This window comes from Aulonocara stuartgranti, assembly GCF_965226115.1.
Source record: "Aulonocara stuartgranti genome assembly, chromosome: 15".
NCBI lineage: Eukaryota > Metazoa > Chordata > Actinopteri > Cichliformes > Cichlidae > Aulonocara > Aulonocara stuartgranti.
This window is the reverse complement of record NC_138951.1, coordinates 24,634,274-24,651,357: the sequence shown is the minus strand read 5'-3', so window position 1 is coordinate 24,651,357 and position 17,084 is coordinate 24,634,274. Positions and strand designations below refer to the sequence as shown.

Here is a 17,084-nt window from a genome sequence, read left to right as displayed (position 1 = left end):
TGATGCCATTTTTAAATCTGTGAAATTGCTCCATTTATCTTCCCGTCTTTGCAAACTGTGTTCAAAATAAAAATTAAAGGCAACTATTAGTTTGTAATTTTTAGGGGCGATGAGGTGAAAATGTATCCACATAGAATGGAAAATGTTTGTTATCAAAAGGAAAAGTTTTACTCGACTTGATCTACTTTACAAACTCGCGGAGTTAAAACAATCCTGGAATAAAATGACATGAAAAAATGAATTCATAACTAAAAGTAGACTTAAAAAAACATATTTTTCTCACTTTCGAGAAACAAAAAACCTAACTAAAAACAATATTGTGCACTTACAAAACTAAAGTACAATATACAAATGACAAATTATCTATTTGATCAGAAATACAAGCTTTAGGAGATGCAGATAATGCTTGAGACTTGCATGTCCGTATGACGGGGATGTCTGTGAGTGTGTTTTATAATGCCTCTTAAGAACATCTTATATATTCCCCATAGATGTGTTTACATGTGTACACATTTGAAATAATAATAATAATAATAATAATAATAATAATAATAAAAAAAAATTATTGTTTTTAAGGAAACAAACTACATTTAAAAAGTGTAAACCCAATGTAGTAACTTACTGAAAAATTAAATTGCCAAATCTAAACTGCCATCTCATAGCTGGCATTCATGCACTTGGATCTTTTTGGACTACCATCCCAAGAATATTACAATTGAATTGGCTTTTTTTTTCTTCTTTTATTTTAAACAAACAATTCACATTTGGTCCATGAAAGCAAGTGCTCCAAAAAAATTTTTTTTTAGCAGAGATTAACTAAGATCTTTCACTGTCTTTGTTTTTCAGACTCAAAAGGCTTTTGGAGCAGGAGAAGGCTTACCAGGCTCGTAAGGACAAGGAGCACAGCAGAAGGCTAGAGAAGGTCAGAGCAGAGCTGGTGAAGCTCAAGTCCTTTGCCCTGATGTTGGTAGACGAGCGACAGCTGCACATTGAGCAGATCGACCAGCAGAGCCAGAAGATCCAGGATCTCACTCAGAAGCTTCAGGAAAAAGAGCAGCGACTGGCGTCTGTCAGCGACACCGCCAAGGAAAGCAGCCAGAAGGTCCTAAAGCTGGAGGCCGAGCTAGAGCAGAGAGCAGCAAAGTTCACACAGGAGCATGAGGAGATGACCGCCAAGCTGGCGAACCAGGAGTCCCAGAGCCGGCAGCTGAGGCTGAAGCTGGCTGGACTGACACGCAAGATTGAAGAGCTGGAAGAGAGCAACAAAGTCCTGCAGAAATCAGAGGAGGACCTGCAGGAGCTGAGGGAGAAGATCAGCAAAGGAGAGTGTGGGAACTCTTCACTCATGGCCGAGCTGGAGAATCTGCGTAAGAAAGTGTTGGAGATGGAGGGCAAAGATGAGGAGATTACCAAAACAGAGACTCAGTGCAGGGAGCTGAGGAAGAAGCTGCAGGAAGAGGAGAACCACAGCAAGGAGCTGAAGTTGGAAGTTGAGAAACTCCAGAAGAGAATGGCTGAATTGGAGAAACTGGAGGCAATCTTTAACAGGAGCAAAACGGAGTGCTCACAGCTTCACGCAAACCTGGAAAAAGAGAGACGTGTCGTGAAGGATTTGGCCGGTGAGCTGGAGATGGTGAAAACCCGGATGAAGGAACTCGAGTCCTCAGAGTCAAAGTTCGAAAAAGCGGAAATGGCCCTTAAAGACGAGCTCATGAAGCTGAAGTCCTTCACGGTTATTCTGGTAGATGAACGCAAAAACATGGCAGAAAGACTCAAACAGGAAGAGCTGAAAAGTGATGATTTAAGTAAGATGTTCAAAGCAGAGCAGGGGAAGGTGACAGAGGTCACAGAGAAGCTGATAGAGGAGAGCAAAAAAGTTCTGAAATACAAATCGGAGATGGAGATCCAGGTGACGACGCTTACCAAAGAGAGAGATGAGTTAAAGAATAAACTGGCAGGTGAAGAGGAAAAGTGTAGGGAGCTAAATGGCAAGCTGAGTGGGATGAAGATGACGATAGACAGACTTGAGGAAACGGAGAGGGAAATGCAGAGAAAGCGGGCCAGCAAGGAAAATAACCAAAATCCAGAAGAGGATAACAAAGTAACAGAGCTCACGCTAGAAATCGAAAGACTGAAGAGCCGGCTCAAACATCTTGAGGTGGTTGAGGGCGATTTGATGAAAACTGAAGATGAGTATGATCTGCTTGAAAAGAAATTCAGGACAGAGCAGGATAAAGCAAATGCTCTATCAAAGCTTCTGGAAGAGATGAAAAGTCAGATTGCCCGAAACAAAGCCATAGAGAAAGGAGAAGTCATGAGTCCTGAGGCTGAGCTGAGAATTCGCTGCAAGATGGAGGAGGCCAAAACCAAAGATCTGCAGGCAGATGTTCTGGCTTTAAAGGAGAAAATCCACGAGCTGATGAACAAAGAGGACCAGCTCTCCCAGCTGCAGGTTGACTTCTCTGTCCTCCAGCAGAGATTTATGGAGGAGGAAGAGAAGAATAAGAGCATGAGCCAAGAAATGCAGAACCTCAACAAGGAGCTTGAAGCTGCCAAGCGGTACAGTCGTGCCTTGAGGCCAAGCATGAATGGTAGGAGGATGGTGGATGTCCCGGTTACCTCCACAGCCGTCCAGACAGATATGATGGCCAGCGAGCCCGCAGAGGACGAGACGGCAGCGGGCTTTATCCGGAAATCAGTTCTTGAGGAGAACCACTTGATGAGTAACCTCAGGCAACACAGTCTCAAGAAGCCAACAGTTCTCGAACGATACCCTCCAGCTTCAGCGGAACTTGGAGCCAAAAAGTCTTGGATACCCTGGATGAAAAAGAAGGAGGCCATCACAATCACGCAGACCACTCCTGAGAAGATCCACGGGGTCTCTTTGCTTCATCCACCGGAGGCAACCATGTCCCAAAAACCGGGTCAGCCACTTCATATCAGAGTGACCCCAGATCACGGGAACAGCACTGCCACCTTGGAGATCACCAGCCCTCGAGCTGAAGATTTCTTCTCCAGCACCACCATCATCCCGACTCTCGGTCTTCAGAAACCCCGCATCACAATCGTCCCTAAACCCACGACCGTGACCTCAAAGACCAAAACCTGTGACGGAATGGAAGGTCTCAATCGAGCCAAATCTCCTGTCACAATCACCACCATCTCCAGAGCAAAGAGTCCAGAGAGGAATGGTGGGAGCAGCCATCAGTCACCAGTGTCCATCATCACGGTCAGCACCACCCCTGTGGCTGAAGCGTGTGCTTTATCTGAGCCTCACGAAGTTTCCACAGGCTGCACAGTAATCAAGGTGACCCCAGAGAAGCAGCCTGGAACTGCACCTGTCAGGAAATACAACAGCAACATCATCACAACGGAGGACAACAAGATCCACATCCACCTGGGTCCACAGTTTAAGAGGCCATCTGAGGCCTGCAGCAGTCCTGTGCTGACACTCAGGCCAACTGGCCTGAGTTCAGAAAGCAGAGAAACGGGAACAGTTCTCCGCTCTCCACGCCAAGCGGGGAAAACCACTCCGAGCAAAATGACAAGCAGCATAACGATCACGCCTATCACCTCGGCCGCCTCCAGGCCGACGCAGTCAGTGGTGAGATCATTAGCTCTAATGACCTCCATCTGTCTCTCTCCCTGAATACAAACCTAGAGGCATGAATATCTTCCTCTTTGTTTCCAGCAATGGCTGAAGTGTTTCAATTGTTTTTTACGTTTCAGTTGCTTCTGAAATGTTTCAAAATGAAAACAGGTGGTCTGTGCTTCCTAGATAGCACTCTGTCCAGGTATTAAACACTGAATTTGTGAATATATAATCTGAACTAACCCCAGAATGCTTTACCCAGAACTGCTCAACACTGTAGAGAGGCTTTTCCTACACAAGCATAAATTTACAAACTGACAAGTTCACTTTTTCAAACTAAGTTAAAGCAGCTACTGAGCACTGAAGGTTTGACTTTTGAGCACTTAAGATTTACATTTACCAAAGTCACCTCAACATAACCCTAACAAACTGGTGCGAAAAGGTCCAGTAAGCGCTGATTTGGTCAAATCAATACATTCAGGTGAAAATCAGGTTTTGTGGACATTCAGGTTAAACTGCTAAACAACTTTACCTGAAAAGATATCAATAAATGTTTAAATTAGGATTTATACATAAAGAATCGGTAAGAAAACAGTACATCTGTACAACTGAGACACAAAGAAGATCCCGATAACTGATGGACAAAGAAAAAACTAATATTTAACGATGCTAAAAACGCAACAGCTGATTCCTAAGAGTGTATTTAAGTACAACCAAACCACTCCCTTAAATATGCATAATTAAACCTTTGGACAGTTTAAATGGGTGTGTTAGTAGTTCTTATTTTAACCTTTGCGTCTGAGTGACTCACCGTTAGAGCCAGCCTCAAGTGGTCACTACAGGAACTGCAGCTTTCTGGTACTTGGGCTTGATTTTATTTTTTTTTGGCCCAGAGGTGCAGAATGATGAACGCCAGCAGCAGTGAACTACATAATTTCATAATATAACAGAAATGGAAAAGTTATCACAAAGCAATACAAACTTCAGTGTACTGTATTTTCCGCACTATAAGGTGTACTTAAAATTTTATCATTTTCTCAAAAATCAACAGTCCACCTTATAATCCGGTACGCCTTATGTATGAATGCTGGTTGCGCTTACTGACCTCGAATGTTTTAGTACAACTTTGGTAAGCTTGATGGATTGTCAGAGCATTATGGCTACCGTAGTCAGGAGCCTCGCGGAGTACTCTGGGTACAAAACTCCATCCGTTTCAGGTCGCAAAGTCAAACGAACACAGCGGCATCACTGAGATTTAAAAACTGTAAATTCTTTCATCTTTGATTAAAATGATAAGCGTTGCTTCGTTAACAGGTGTAACAATGAAGTTTAACATCCAGGCATCCATAAAAACAGAATTTATTAAATTTAATGGGGTTAGAAGTTGGCAGGAGGTTAGCTTGCTAGTTTCCACCTAAACATGATATACCATGTCCTGACTGAGAGATTTCTGAAAAAATTAAAACGTACAGCTCTGCTATCACTTCCAACATAAATAAAGACAGAAAACTAAACGGCAGTAACAGTTGTATGGTTACTGAAGTTGGGCTAGCTGGTATATAATGATGTGCTACGTGATCACTAGCTATATTAGCATAACATAAACGCAGGGAAGCTGGAGACCGAACGCTAACTTTTAACGCAATAACGTGAGGGTTCCCGATGGTTGGGGACAAATGCAATCTCGTGGCAGGATGCTGTAAACGGACCGAAGCAAGAAGAATGAGTTGAGTAAAGTTTGACTTATCTGACTGTTTTGTTTCGCTTGATGCACCTTATAATCCGGTGCGCCTTATGGTCCGAAAAATACGGTGCTTTATGTACCTAGTCGTTAGGAGTTTCTCCCCTTTCCCCGAAATGACCCACCATCACTCAGTCCACTGATCGTGTATCAGAGCCACCAAAAGCATGCTTACTGGGGAGCTCACATTCTCACCATCCCTGCTTCAGTGAAATCAGTGACACAGTTAATAAAACGATTAAAAGATCCTTGTCTCTGTCTCATGCTGGCTTTTGTCTTTTTTTTTTTCTTCTTCTTCTTTTTGTAGCCCAGTGCAGATGTGCAGTACAGTCGGAGCACCGCAACACGGATCCCTGTGTCAAAAGGTATGAAACCAAGCAGCAAAGCGGTCCTGGGCGTGTCCACGGTGACAAGGTTAGAGTCACGGGCCGAGAGCCACGCGATGAAAATCGAGCTGAGGAAGCCGACTGTGTGTGGCTTGGCCTCTGCAGCAGCAGGAAAGAGCTGAGTGCCGGTTCACCACCAAATCCCCAAATCTGCTGCCAGAATAGAGACGCAGAACACATCTGTGTGCATTCACCATGGGACTGTGTGTGATGTTGCCTTTTACCACAGCTTAGCTTTACAAACATCATTTAATGTGCTACCACTCATGTTTTCAGATAATATTCATGTCATTTGAACGGCCGGTTAATTGCACGAGAAAGCTTTGCTGATTTGATTAACTCCATCTCGCCGCTCCTTCATAGATGGTTCAGATTTTTAATGTCATCATCGTATTTTTATAGCATGTGTTTATTTCACCGCAGCTCATGGAGGTTTCTGGTGACCGAGGCGCTGACTGTGAATTGTTTGTGACACGCACCAAAATAAAAACTATTTATCTCTGAACCAAGTACGGCTTTGCTTCGTAACTTCCATCTTTGTGACTGCGTGGTGCCCGTGCTGCTTCCCAGAGCACTCCCGGGAAACCATGAAAACTAATTCTCTGAACTTGATTCCACATCCTGTATAGAAGTAAAAATTCATTTCATGTAAGATATTTGTACTCCTCACCTTTAAGTAGCCTGGATTTTGCCTTCATCACAGGTGTGCAGAGTAATGGTTTCTTATTCCGGTTTCAACTAAAGTGCATTTGAGAATGTGAGCAGTTGGACAGATGCATGTAGACCTCAGCCCGAGAAGTAAAGAAAAACAAGAATAAAATTTAGACACTAAAGATAATTGAAGTTACCTGGTAAAGGGATTTATTGAGTTGTATGATGTAAATATTGGTACCGTGGCAACAGAGGGACAAGGTACATCATGAGTTGGCGACCTGTGAGTCAGTTTGGCTCTAATGGGATCATTTACTAAATGAGCATCATATATAAATAGCAGCTGAGATCATAAACTCATCAGGAAAGTGTTCAGCTGGGTGAAGTCGACCCATTTCTCACTGACTTCTCTTTCTAATCGTAGGAGTCGCCCCCTGCTGGCCATTATTCAGAATGGTTTCCACACAGACCTGTGAGCGTTAGTCCACATTGTGAACGTTCACCTCCCTCTTGTGGACAAGTGCACATAAACCGACTGAGTTGAGATTCACTTCAGCAACAAACTGATCACATTTAGAAATCTGACATCTCTAAACTGCCTCAGTGAGGCAGCAGCAGCCTCACGCTTCCTCTAATGATTGTCTCAGCGCAGGCTGAACAAAACAGCCAACACAATTACCTGCTGATTGTGTAATCTGTCAGGAGATGTGGAGAGATGCGGTGATATGAACAAGCAACTGTGCTACCACTTAATTAGAGTGATTCAGGAAGATGGAGAGTGTGAGATATACTGATGTAAGGAGGAAAGAGGAAGATGGCAGGATATTAAAGACTGCAGCTGGAAAACAGAAGGGTAAACATGATCAATCACAGAGCCTGCTGCTTAGAGATTTGGGGGGGATCAAGTCCTTTCTGGGAACAACATCAGAGGCTGAACAGGATTATGAAAATCATAGCTGGGCTGAGCCGGGCACACTCCTCAGAGAAAACTGCTCAGAACCGACATGCGGGACTTTTCGCTGCAGTCCAGCTGCAGAGCTGAAAAACTGCCGGGAGTGGGCCGGCCATTACAGTGTCTAACAACTAACAATCATTTACAGCTCGGACTCATCTGATTGTGTCTTCTTTTACTCATTTATAACTAGATTTATATAATATATCCAACTATATCCAGGCTACACTCGAATAAAACAGATAAAAAATTGACAGATTCCTCAGTATATATATTGTCACTTGATTTAATGGACTGGTTTTTATAAAGTGCTTTATTTACTCTATTTGAGCACTTGGAGCCCTTTACACATCTTTCACACCCTTTCACACATATTCACACTCTGATGAGCACATCAGGAAGAACTGAGAGTTCAGTATCGTGCCCAAGGATACCAGGGATTGAACAACCAATCTTCAGTAGATCACCCGCTGAGCCACAGCCATTCCTGATTAACAGACTTATTATCATAATAGGATGATACAAATAAAATGGTCAAGAATTGAAAAAGAGCGAGAGCTAGTCTGAAGCAATACAGCGGCTTTTAAAACCAATCCGGAGTCTAACAGGTAGCCCCTTTAAAGGCCCAGTGTAGGTGCAATTTGTGCACTTCCATTTATGCAAGTAAGCACCCATACAGCTGATTTGTTGCACTCCTCAGTAACCCAGAAAGCAGGGTGGGACAAGAGTCTGGCCTCCTGTTATATAGCGTGTTTCAGTCACTCTGATGTGTGCTATTATAGCCTGCAGCAAAGTCACTGCACCGCTTTAGTGCAGATGAGGAATGTTTACTGTTTTTCCAGACTTTAGATCAAGGTGACAATATTTTCATGCCAAAGAGAGCAGGATGCATTTTCGATGTTGTTACCTAAGACGGAGATAGAGATGCACTCACGGATATTGTGCTGTGCTCATTTTTCAGATATTTGTCCTCCTGTATTTGCTTCTACTGATTGATCTTCTCACACCCTGTGCACATGTGAAGTATTCAGTAACTCAAAACAACTTTATTTATGAAGCACATTTACAAGCAACTGATGCTGACAAAAGACAAAATTGACAAAACCAAACACGATAATAGATAAAAAAAATACACAAAAAACACGCAGAGAGCTGCATCTGCTGATGGGTGCTAAACATATAGCTGTGGAAGACAAAGAGACAAGAGACACAGTGAACAGTATCCATCCATCCATCCATCCATTCAGTCCAGGTCCTGTTCTAAGTAGACCCTTTCTTCATGTAAATATAATAACTGAATAAATATAATAACTGTCACTATAACTACAAAATAATCACTTCCTTTATCTTCATTAAGTTACAAGTCGAACAGGAAGTAAATGGTTTCATTTATGTAAGCTGTAAGTTTAAAACAAGTTAGAGGTAGAGCTCGGACGAAAGCAAATCTCTGTTTCATTTCTAAAATCTTTTATACATATGAAACTGCCTACTGCTCTAAAGTTGATGAGCTGTCTAAGGGGAGCGTGATGACTCAAATGAAGGTTTTCTTGTCTGTGTGTTTTCCACCACAGGTTCACTGATGGATGCTGGCACAGTAAACTGGCACCGCTGAGCCATGAAGAATGGTGAAGATGATGGGAGACTTTTAACAACAAAAACAAAAAGAAAAAAAAAATCAGAAGCTTCAGTACATGATGCAAACAGTCACACCTCCCACTTCTGATGATTCCCCCCTTTGTGTTCACAAACAAACACCTTCCATTAGTGGAATAAATTAACACCATAAAATGGAATTATTATTATTTGGGGGCTTTTTATCCTTTATTATAACAGGGAAGCCAGGAGAGAGAGGAGTGGGAAAACACTCAGTTAATTCAGATGTGGGGCTTGGTAATCGCCTTGTGGCTTATTTGTATCTGCTCAACCCAGTGAGGTGTACTGGCACGCTGTTTTACCTGCTTTAATACATTTTAAATGACAAATATTCAAAAGTTTAAAACACATTTGAGGCTTTTGAAGTTACATTTATGATTATTAGGCATCAAATCGTTAACAATTTTAGTCTGTATTGCCAGGCAGGAGCAGAGGAAGGTTTCAGAGAAGATTCATGGATGTAGTGAAAAAGGACATACAGAGGATTGGTGTGAAAGGGAATGATAGGATGAGATGGGATGATGTAGAGGCACTGTGGTAATCCACTGAGGTGACCCTTAAAGGGAACAGTGGAAAGAAGAAGTTTTTCTTTTCTTTTTTTTGCTAAATCAGTTTTAAAACATATATGAAATGAAATAAAAACAAAACAAACAAACATGTTTTGAAAGTTGCTGAATATCCTGCAGTTGGACATGAAGATAATGAATGACATACAGTGTCTCTGATGGTTTATTTGCCATATTATTTATGTGGATGTGAACATATGCAAACAGTGCTTGGAAATTTCAATTCGAATCCTTGAACATCTCGCTTTTTGTTATTCTTTTTCAATATACATGATGTATGCTGTTTGAAGCCTACGTGATGGCTTTCTGAGACTTTATTCACACACACGGATATTCTCAGTGAAGAACTTCTTTATGTTGATAGAATTAAATCTGTCAATAAAATTCTACTAGCAGTGAAATGAAACTTATTTATTTCTGATTTTTGGACGTTGTATGACTAATAACGATGCCTTTAGGTGATTCACGTACATCTTAATCTCATCTTTGGAAATTGAAAACAATTATTCGCCATTCCAGCGAGAAATAATAAAACCATCGCTGTATCACTCGTAGAATAAAATAATTGTAATTAGATACTAAACAGATTTCCATCTTCTTATGTTACACCAATCCACGTGTCCTTTCAATACAGCACTGACTGAATCTTTTGTTTCCGCAGCGGTCACTGAATGCAGCAGTAGCCACCACAAGAGTTACGTCACTGGGTGTTGTTGACAAACCTGTTTGCACACTTCCGGGAAAGGAAGTGCTAGCCGTTTTTAGCTAGCCTCTCCGTGGTTTAGAGATGAACTAACAGAACTTTGATTAGCATAAATAACACTCAAATTAGCAACAAGCTAATGACGACGTCGTTTAAGACCGGCGCCTTTTAAAAACAACTGTCGTCGAGAAGCTAGCCCCGTTAGCTTGCTAAGGTCAGCTGGATAAATCACAGATCCGAAGTTATGATGGCGTCCAGTTACAGCGCCAAAGACGAGGACGGTCACATCACCGTGTCTGGACCCGGTGGCGGGACTCTGCGGAACAAGAAGCCCGAAAACACCGCCTTTAAGCAGCAGAGGCTCCCCGCGTGGCAGCCCATCCTCACCGCGGGCACTGTCCTCCCGGCCTTCTTCATCATCGGGCTCATCTTCATCCCCATCGGCATCGGCCTGTACGTGACGTCTAACAACATCAAGGAGTTTGAGGTAAACTGAGCTGATTTTTCTGTGTCACGAGTATTGCATTAATATTGTATTTGTCCACATAGTGTAACTCCCATCAAATGGCACAAACACAATTTGATCATTATCTGGTAAAGCTCTTCCAAAACAGGGTTAAACATTTTATTGAGCTAAATGATTCTGTTAATACTGACATTTTCTCCAAAACGCTCATATTCATGATATAATTGTATCTTGAATATCTCTTCATTCACATATCTTAAATAAATAAAGCTGTCAGTATCATGAAATATATTGAGCTAACTTTATTTATTTATCATATTTATTTTCTTCGTGCTTACAGATCGATTATACCGGAGATGACACGTCCAGTCCCTGCTACAACTGTGCAAAGAACTTCAGCTGGAACAACACGAAGTCCTGCACCTGCACAATCCCCTTCCAGCTGGATCAGCCTTACGAGGTAAGATGCATCCAGGACTACAGCCCAGCGGCAGCCAGTTTGATTAAGCTAACCTTTACACATCTTTCTCTCAATCAAACAGAGCAACGTCTTCATGTATTATGGCCTCTCCAACTTTTACCAAAATCACAGACGTTACGTGAAGTCAAGAGATGACAGCCAGCTGAACGGAAACATCGATTCCCTCAAGGTAGGAGCTTCATCTCCAATGGCAAGCAGGAAAAAGAAGGTGAACTCATATCAAGGACAAAGTGTTTTAGGTCACAGACCAAGAAAACAACAAGGGAAAATGGGTTTAAATGCAGTTAAAACTTAGATTTCAAAAACATATTTAGTTTTTTATATATACGCTAATTTTCAGGCATGAGTCAAAGAAACGAAGAGCAACAGGTGAATAAATAAATAAACAAACCAAAACATGGTGGTGATCTCAACATTTGAAGACAAGTATGGAGAACCAAACCTGGAGCCCAGACTTGGGCCTCATTGTACCATTAGCACATTTAACGGGAGAGGATGACATAACGTTTGTCAGATGATAATATTAAACACGCTTCAGACAGCAGCACAAACACATTGTTCAAGCTGCCTGTGTGAGCACATCTATCAGTCCAAGCAGCTACGCCCCCAATTTTATAGGGGTGTCATCCTGTAAAACCTTTATGAAGTGTCCAGAAAGGCCAAAATGCATTTTTTTTTAAAAATATCTTGACTGTAAACATGCTCATTTTTGCCTTAAAACTGAACTTTTTAACATAGGAGTCTGTGGGGACTGTGTCACATTTGGAGCCAGCCTCGGTCAACATTAGAGGAAGTTCTACTTGGTTGTTGCTGGGTTATATCCTTGCTTACAGCTCTAAATGCTGCGCTACGTGCTGCCACTTCTCTCTCGTCACCTTTTCCTTCTCCGTCTTTTACAGAAGCCCAGCAAGGAGTGTGAACCATATGCTTCCATTGATAATAAGCCAATTGCTCCGTGTGGGGCCATCGCCAACAGCATGTTTAACGGTGAGACCATTTTTTTTCTTGCAGATTAACAACAAAGAGAGAATGAAGAAAACATAAAAAAATGACTGTTAGTAAATGATTATGGTCACAGATCATCACAGATCAGTTTGTGTGAACGTGTCTTTGAAGGACTCACGTTTCTCTTATCAGCCGTCTTTGCTTTCTTTGCAGACACTTTGAAGCTGTTTTACAACGACCCCAACGGCACAAGTGTCCCGATCCCGCTGACGTCCACAGGAATTGCCTGGTGGACGGACAAACATGTGAAGTTCAGGAACCCTGTAGGCACCAACTCAAACCTCACGGCTGTTTTTCAAGGTATCGCCAGTCAGCTACGTCTGCTGCACTCCCTCTCTCTGAGGGAGAGGCTGTCTGTTTTTCTTATTGCAGACAAGTCTTAAAAAAGGATTCGTTCTCCTGTGCACAGAGCTGCACTGTTTCCGTGTTATAAACACAGGAAATAAAACAGCTGAAATAAAGCATAAACCTAAAAGTGGCTCAATAAATAAATGAATATGCAGTAACATGCACCATAATGAGATTAGAAGTAAATATTGATGACTGGCAGAAATAAATTCTGCATTTATTTACCTTTATTTTTTACATTTTTGTTTTTTTTTTATTAAGTAACATTTATTTTTTTTTAGATTGTATTAATTAGTTTTTAATATTTGTATTTTTATAATTTAACAACACACTTTTTATATTTTATTGTGTGGTTAGATTAGATAGATTTTTATTATTTAATATATTTGATTGTTTAATAGTAATCCTCTGTTACTAATATTACTAGTAAATACTGGTAATGCTACAATATCAGAAACTCTGACCATTTTTAAGATAATCATCAACGTCTATTCCGTTTTTATTTTTGTTTGTTTTTTCACTTCCACTTCAGGAACAGTGAAGCCGGTGAACTGGCACCGGCCTGTGTACGAGCTGGACACTGATCCGGAGAACAACGGCTTCATCAATGAGGACTTCATCGTGTGGATGAGAACTGCCGCTCTGCCCACCTTCCGCAAACTCTACCGCATCATCCAAAAGAAGAACAATATGGCCCCCACCCTCCCCCGAGGAAACTACACCTTAGTGGTGGACTACAGTATCCTTAACGTGAAAGTCGTGACAGCAAAACTGCATAAAAAAAAAACAGAAACAGATTCTTATAAAATTTAAATGAAGGTTTAAAAGAAAAATAAGTGGTTGTCGTACCTTTAACCTGATAAAACCAGATTACCCTGTTCGCAGCTTTGAGGGCAGGAAGCGGATGATCCTGAGCACCATCTCCTGGATGGGAGGCAAGAACCCATTCTTGGGCATCGCCTACATCACCGTGGGCTCCGTCTGCTTCTTCCTGGGCGTCGTGCTGCTGGTCATCCACCACAAATACGGGAACCGCAACAACAGCGCTAACATCTCAAACTGAGGTGCCGGCTGCGCTCCAGCTCGCCTCCACCGCCATAAATGTGATGCGATGATGAATCTGAGGAAACGGGTGACGATGGTAGATTCATCTTCAGCTGTAGTGCAGAGTTCATGTTCTAAAGTCACACTAAAATGCCAATCTTAAAGAAATCAGCTGAAAATGTGCTCATTCCTCTCCTAACTATACAAGTCTAACAAAAACGATTGTGTCAGAGATTCAAGTCAGCACGCAGAACGACCTAAAGCCCAACCAGGCTCTTCAAATATTAAAAATAATAATAATAAAAAATTAACAGGGAGGAGTCTGGAAAGTTTTTTACGTCACTTTAGGATCTCTGATGGTGAAGTGGAAGTGAGCGGGAGTATAAGTGTGTGAGCTGCATGCTGCTGAGATGTTATCACCGCGCTGCTCAGGTGTATGATGGTGTGTTAGGCCCACCGAAGGCAGAAAATGTGGCTAAAGTTGTAAATTTACCAGAAAAAGTGGCAAAATTAATAGTAAAAATGTATGAGACTGTCAAAATGTGAAAATGTAAAAAAGAAATTTGGCAAGTTCATGGGAAACAAAATGTGCAAATATGACAGAATTAATATAAGGAAAAAACTAAAAAAAGAGACCCTCTCGCGGTCTCTTTCTGCCCCTCGTTGGTTCTGGTACGGCGTTGAACGGGTGGCTTGTCTTTGTGCCTCCTTTTTGTCGTTGTCCTAAATCTTTAACTGCGCTTTAACTGTGTTGTAGCAATTTCAAGGGAACACACAGAGTACTGCAGCTAAAAAAAAGAGTGTTTATTTTTTGTATTTACATGAACAGTTTTATGAGATGTTTGCTTGCTAGAGTAAAGCCAGTATTTGCACGTGAGACCTCAGGGTTGCAGAGTCTGAAACAGGTTTAAATTTGAGTGAGTATCCAGAGAAATTTGCACTGATGCGTAGTTTCATCCACTGTGGTTTACATGCAGTAACAACAGAGCAGCATGACTCAGCACTACATGTGATTAAATGTTTTCTGTGCTACGAGTGAATTTATGTCGTTTTACAGCCATTTTTAAGCTACGAGGAGCTGCAGCTGCTTCCACCTGCTCGTTAAATAGATGCTGCATGTTCAGATGTGCCGAGATATATTATGCTTTTTATTTTTTAACATAGAAATGAATTTATTACCTGCATTTGTGTCTGGTTGGATTTGACTTTTGTGTTTTTGATACTTCACCTGTGTTTTGTTGTTTTTGCTTTAAAAGAATAAATTTGTGATTTAAAAAAAAAAAATGATGAGTCGTTTTAATTCGTCAGCCGGAAATGATAAGTGTGGAAATAGTTTTATTTTTCTCATAAGTTTTATGTCATAAAACACTTTTACTGTATTTTATTCTCCAATCCAAAAGGGAGGGAGTGTGTAGTCAGTATCTTAGCACTCTAGCATCCACAGTTTTCAAGATCTCATTTTCAGATTTTGTGTGATGGTAAACACCGATAATGGCTCAAGCTGCTTCCAGTTTGGTGAAAATCTGGTCTAGATCAAACGAAATGTTAAAAAAATTAGTAAAAATATATTTTTATTATATTACCAACAAATTTTGAATGGATCATCTTCAAACTGGCTTCAGCTTGTTCAGCAGCAGCGGCGTCTTTAAACATTGGAAGACAGTGAGGCAGTGAGGGGCTCAATGCTCTGGTACCTCTTGACAGAAGTGTGTGTGTGAGGGCTGCATGGGGTCCTCCACAATGCCAGTGGCTTTGCAGATGCAGCGGGTGCGATAGGTGTCCGTGATGGAGAGAAGAGAGGCTCCGATGATCTCAGCTGTTCTCACTATCCTTTGTAGGGTATTGCAATCTGATATGGTGCAGTGATGGTGTACCAGACAGTAATGTAGCTGCTTAGGAAGCTCTCTTTAGTCCCACTGTAGGAGGTGGTGAGAATGGATGATGGGAGATGGGCTTTTCTCAGCTTCTACAGGAACTAGAGATGCTGTTGGGCTTTCTTAGTTATGGAGCTGGTGTTGAGGGCCCAGAAGAGGTTCTTTAACAGAAAGCAAATATGAAGTTATATGATATATGATATGATAATATGTATAATATATTTATTAATATATGAACCAGTTCATTCTAAATTCTATAATTTCGTTTGATTACAGTTTTTTCTGAATGCTTAAACCCTAACTGTGATTCCTGTAGCACAATCTCTAAAACTATTCAGACTTATAGCAAAACCACTCACTGAGTTTGCAAAACTAAAAGCACAAAAACTGCTTTGCACTCAGTTTGCAATTTTGTAACACACACTTTGCAAAACTGTAGGCACAATTCACTGCACAACACTCAATTACCAAATTTCCAACACACTCCTAGCAAAAGTATACACATGTATGGCTATCATTAACACTAATTTGCCAACTGTCTGGCACACTTTCACATGTGAAAACTTTTTTAGATAATTAGTTCACTTTGCAATCAGCCTAAGCACTATAATACAGGTAAGCTGTGTGTGCGGAGTACAATGGAGGGAGCAGGAAGAGTGAGAAGTAGAGGAGGCCGAGGAAGAGGACGTGGAGGTGAAGAAGTAGGATGAAGAGGACGACAAGGACAAGGAGGAGCAAGAGGAAGACGAGGAGGGGGAGAGGAAGATGAGGAGGGGGGAGAGGAAGGGTAGGAAGAGTAAGAAATAGAATTGCTGATGACATCAGAGCTACAATAGTGGACCATGTAATCAACCGTGGAATGACCCTGAGGGTAGCTGGCCAACGGGTCCAGCCTAACTCGAGCCGCTACACTGTAGCAAGTACCATAAGGACATCTTGAAATGAGAATCGGTGAGTACAGTCACTTCGCACAAAGATTTGTAGCACTGCCATATGCCAATGAGAAACACACCAATACCATTGATGTAAAAATACTGAAATTGTTACTTTACAGAATTGCTAGATGACCAGATGCTGGGGGCAGAGGCAGCATGTTCACTGCAGACCAAGTAACCCATATAGTCATTATGGCGATTGCAAATAATCCTATACTTGGAAATAAACACTTGTGTTTGTTTTGATGTGTTTGAATAAACACCAGTGCTTGAAGTTTGGATCCCTCTATGCTTATGGATCTATGACAGAAGTATGAGCTCAAACTGACATAGCCTACCTTGTGCACAGAGAAAGCAAAAGCCAGATGTGTTTTGTATTCATACCATCAGTGTGCAGTTGGCGCATTGTGTGCTTAGTAGATGATGGCTTGTGTGTACTGTTTGATACGGAAACACCATTTTTACGAAGGTGTGAAGAGTTAATCTAGCTGTGTTTGCTTTTGCAAGAGAACTACAATGTTTTGATTATTGGGTGACAGGTTTTCTTATTTGTGTGAAGAGTTTTGCAAAATTAGCCAATAGTTACAAAAAATGTGCTTAGGCATTCAGAAAAAACTGTAAATCTGCTCTCATGCTTGACTGTGGGTACCTGACGCTCATGTAGGGGGCAGCAGCGCGCAGCATGAG

General features: G+C 41.5%; 2 protein-coding genes across 7 annotated transcripts in view; both read left to right on the top strand.

Moving 5' to 3' along the window:
- The window catches only part of LOC309689485 (filamin-A-interacting protein 1-like), a 54,392-nt gene extending 44,445 nt beyond the window's left edge, over window positions 1–9,947 (top strand). For 5 of the 6 annotated variants that reach the window (XM_082505944.1, XM_082505943.1, XM_082505945.1 and 2 more), the window contains 2 exons: window positions 847–3,604; window positions 5,641–6,218. In XM_082505944.1, coding sequence (XP_082362070.1) covers window positions 847–3,604; window positions 5,641–5,841 — 2,959 coding nt within the window. In that variant the 3' untranslated portion in view covers window positions 5,842–6,218. Of the gene's footprint in view, window positions 1–846; window positions 3,605–5,640; window positions 6,219–8,893 lie in introns of those variants that run through there. The other variant, XM_082505946.1, reaches the window with a different exon arrangement.
- A 286-nt stretch (window positions 9,948–10,233) lies between these two features.
- On the top strand, window positions 10,234–14,175 carry LOC309689493 (cell cycle control protein 50A-like). Its single transcript, XM_082505968.1, has 7 exons — window positions 10,234–10,731; window positions 11,051–11,170; window positions 11,253–11,360; window positions 12,091–12,178; window positions 12,350–12,496; window positions 13,077–13,283; window positions 13,414–14,175. Exons 1-7 carry the CDS (start codon window positions 10,489–10,491, stop codon window positions 13,605–13,607), a joined length of 1,107 nt encoding a protein of 368 aa, XP_082362094.1. The 5' UTR covers window positions 10,234–10,488; the 3' UTR covers window positions 13,608–14,175.
- The last annotated feature ends 2,909 nt before the right edge of the window (window positions 14,176–17,084 follow it).